Source organism: Haematobia irritans, chromosome 3 (genome assembly GCF_050003625.1).
Source record: "Haematobia irritans isolate KBUSLIRL chromosome 3, ASM5000362v1, whole genome shotgun sequence".
NCBI lineage: Eukaryota > Metazoa > Arthropoda > Insecta > Diptera > Muscidae > Haematobia > Haematobia irritans.
In genome coordinates this window covers 103,720,318-103,724,379 of record NC_134399.1, presented here as the reverse complement: position 1 = coordinate 103,724,379, position 4,062 = coordinate 103,720,318, and the positions used below count along the sequence as shown (strand labels likewise).

General features: G+C 37.2%; 1 protein-coding gene across 1 annotated transcript; it reads right to left on the bottom strand.

Moving 5' to 3' along the window:
- Positions 1-500: 500 nt before the first annotated feature.
- Positions 501-1,454, bottom strand: LOC142231114 (uncharacterized). The gene has a single exon (XM_075301734.1). The coding sequence runs from the start codon at positions 1,452-1,454 to the stop codon at positions 501-503; it is 954 nt and encodes a 317-aa protein (XP_075157849.1).
- Positions 1,455-4,062: the final 2,608 nt, after the last annotated feature.

Below are 4,062 nucleotides of genomic sequence, written 5' to 3'. Positions count from 1 at the left end.
TTCGTTCGGAAGTTAGCGTGGTTTTAACAGACGGACGGACGGACATGCTTAGGTCGACTCAGAATTTCACCACGGCCCAGAATATATATATATATATATATATATATAAATTAAACTTCTTTAAATTGAAAGTTTTAAAAAAATATTTTTTTCTGCCACAAACTTCCGTTTATGAGCAGAGTTCTTTATTTATGGACGTTTGATACGAAAAAAGCGCTAATTCTTAATGCTACCCTGACTTTATACTATATTCTGCACTCGTGGCTAGTGTTCCTTGTTGTTGGGTGTTGGGTGTCGCTCATCGGCGCGTGTAGCTGTGTCAGCGTCTGTGGCTTGTTGATGTTATTCGGACAATGCATTGCCTAACCTGGTGGGAAATGCATTGTCAGCTATGTCCCACTTGAATTATAATATTGTTTATAAAGCATAAATTAATTCATAGCGTGCTTGGTGTTAACTGGTGTTAACTCCTCCCCTCTTAAATACAATCGTCCCGATTGTCAAAACCGATGAATATTGTAAATGCTTGATGTTTTTAGGTCTCTGGTTGTTGGTTTTATTTCGGTATTATCAACTTCATTTTTTATATTCTCAGCTTGGGGTTTCGTCTCTTGTTGCCTCGCTGTTGGTAAGTTGCGAAACTTCCTCCATATTGCGACTGCAGTTATGGTTATAGTCCAGAATAATGCGAAAATGCTGGCACCAAGTGAAGTAAAATTTTTGTCTTCCAGAGAACTCAGCCATTTCGTGTTTTTAACATGCAGTTCTTTAAGAAATTCGAGGGATATTACTTCTTCTATATTTCTCTCTGATCCTCTTTGTTGCAGGAATGCTGGGAGGGGTTTATTACCAGTGATTTCCTTTGATGAATATTGTTTACCATTTATTTCAATAGTTACGTTACAATGCCTTATCAGAAATGTTCCGTTGAGCGCTACTTGCTCTTCATTTGCAGTGATTGTGCCTTCGTATTTGTTTAGGAATATTATATCCGACCCAACTTCTTCGATTGCTGGTACGTGTTCATTGTTCACCTGAGTGCAGTTCCCTACTCTGTTTCTAAATAACTTAGCTACACAATAATCATCTTTTAATTCTATTAGGTTATCTTCTTTACATATTGTTAAATCATAATATTTTTTACATTGGTTTTTTATTCCGAATAATTGGTTCTGACATTCGAGTATATTATCATGTTCGATCTTATCTATTACATTTCCATATTTTATAGCTTTAACTAAAAATGTTTTACATGCATCTTTTAGGGTAATGGGTATGCTTAGAATGTACAAAATTTCTTTTTTGTTAGTTACAATTTTTACTGATGCAAATGATAAAAGTTCTTCTATATTATAGACAGGAATATCATAGATCAAAAGTACTTTATTAATTTCTTCTATTTCTGTTTTTGATAGAATGAATGTATTTACAATGTCGGCCTTTGCCCATTGCATCGCGAATTCTATATTTCTTAATTCTTTTTCTATAAATACTAAGTTTCTTTCAATTTTATTAGCAATACCATCATTCCAACCCTCTTTCTCAGATTTTATTATTTTATTGGAAATATTTGAGATCTCTGCTATTCTGTCTGAAATTAGTCTGTTTATAACAAGTTGTCTATTGTTGTTTTCTAGGATGTTGTCCATTTTTTGTTTTAGAATCTCGAAATCATGTCTGTCAGGCGTGCCTGCAATCCATTTCCAGGCACTACCGATAAAATCAATTGATCTTTGTGTCCTATGGGGGTTGAGTCGATTTAACATATCAAATATATCTTTTATCTGCTGACTTATAAACGGACGGAGCGGATGATTAATGGTAACATTATTGTCGAAAAGGTATTTTAAGTCTAGGGTAATATTTCTATATCTTGTCACGTCAATCGAGTGGATAATTTTGAACGTACCGCTTTGCTTGCGAGCCAATCCATTTTGTATCGTCAGTAGCCTGGCGTTCGAATAGTCTAAGATACTGAAGTCTGCCAAAGCTTGTCCAATTAATAGCCTGTAAGATTAGTAAAGATTTCAATTACGGATATGACTTTTATGGATAACCCTACCGCTTTCGGTCAGTATCGTAGTGTTACGATTTTCTTTCACGATTTCTTCTGCAAAACGATCGCTCAATTTCGTACCTAACCGCTTGTTTTTCTTAACGTAAACTACCTGTCCGGGAATATAAGTTTTAGCTGGTTGTTTATTCTTATTATGATATTCTAAGTCCTTTGCTTGTTTCCGTTCCAGTCGTTGTATGGTGTCCCGTCTAACTTCCTCTATGTCTTGTGGAGAAAAGTCCACCGTTCGTCCAAAATAAAGGTCGACCGGTTTCCTGTTTATCGTGGAATGAACAGTGTGATTATATTCATTCACTGATCTCTCCAGGAGTTCTTCGAAATTCCTAGAAGTTCCGTCACATTTCAGACACCGCATGATCTCAGCTAGAGTTGAGTGAAAACGTTCCACTTGACCGTTTATTTCACTCTTATAGGATGGGGTTGTAAAAACTTCTATTCCCATCTCGTCCTTCATCATAAAGAGCAATGATGCGGAGTTTAATGAGGGTTCGTTATCCATAACCACTAACTTTGGTACCCCGTATGCAAACAGTAATTCCCTGAGGGGTTTTCTGATTGACTCGGTCGATCTACCACTCAGTATTCGCACCATAGCGTATTTTGAGAACTTATCTAGCGAGGTTAGTATAAGTTTTTTATCGGTTGAAAAAATGTCTAAGTGAATGATGTGGCCGGGATATTTGGGAATTGGAGTCTCGCCCAATCGAGGTTCGTTAGGGTGCCTCTCATATTTACTCTTTTTACAGACTGAACACAACTTAGTGACTCTTTTAATTTTATTAGTCATGCCTGGGAAATAATATTTCTCCAGGATTTGGATTTTGTTTTCCTTATCATTTCGATGTGCCCTGTTGTGAGTTTCGATAATTATATTCTCTTGATCGTTCTCGGATATGATATCCACCACGATCATTTGAGTAAACCGACATTTATATTGAATGAAATTTTCCGGGTATATTTCTTGAATGAGTCCCATAACGTTTTCAGGCGTCTTAATTCCGTTGATGACTGATGGATTCAAATATCTTTTCAGAATATTGAGTAGTTTCTGTCCAGTATAACGAGGTTCAGTTATAATATGTCTATGAAATCCTGGGAAAATAATCTTAAATTGGTATGATGAGGTTTCGCCCATATTTAAGAGAATTTGATTCCTAAACACATTAATAGGGGTTTCTACGCTAGGTATGAGATTCTCGGATGAGCTCTCTGCACTGTGCTGCGTAGGTGTCAGTGAATTGACTTGTGTCATTCTTGATAGCGCATCTGCCACTATGTTTTGCTTTCCTGGCTTATATCGCAATTCGTAATTGTACTCTTCTAGAATGCACTTCCATCTCTTCATTTTCGAGTTAGTATTTTTATTACTCAATGCATAAGTCAAGGGTTGATGATCGGTGTAGATAATCACCTTCCTTGTTCCGTATAAGTAATTTTTTAGGGATGTCAAGGCCCATATTATGGCCAGCATTTCCCTTTCATTCGTCGCATAATTCTCTTCGGACCTTCCCAACGTTCTAGAGATAAAAGCTATTGGTTTCCCTTTTTGGCTTAGGACCGCTCCTAACGCCACGTTTGATGCGTCGGTCGTTAGTTCGAATTCCTCCTCGAAATTGGGGTACGATAGTAGAACGTCTTGAGATATTAGAGCATTCCGAAGTTCGTTAAACGATTTTACGGCATTTTCATCCAAGGTCACCGGTATTTGGCTAGAAGCGTTTTTCGAAATTCGTCCTTCCTCTCCTCTGAGCAATTGTGTTAGAGGTTTTGCTATATCGGCATAGCCTCTTACGAATCGTCTATAGTAGCCGGACAGTCCAAGAAAGGAACGAAGCTCCTTAAGTGTCTTCGGGATGGCGCATTTTGTAATTGCCTCAACCTTCTTCGGGTTGGTCCTGATGCCATCCTTTGATACGACGAATCCTAAGAACTCTACCTCATTTCTGAAAAACGAACATTTTTCAAGTTGTATTTTCATATTGGAA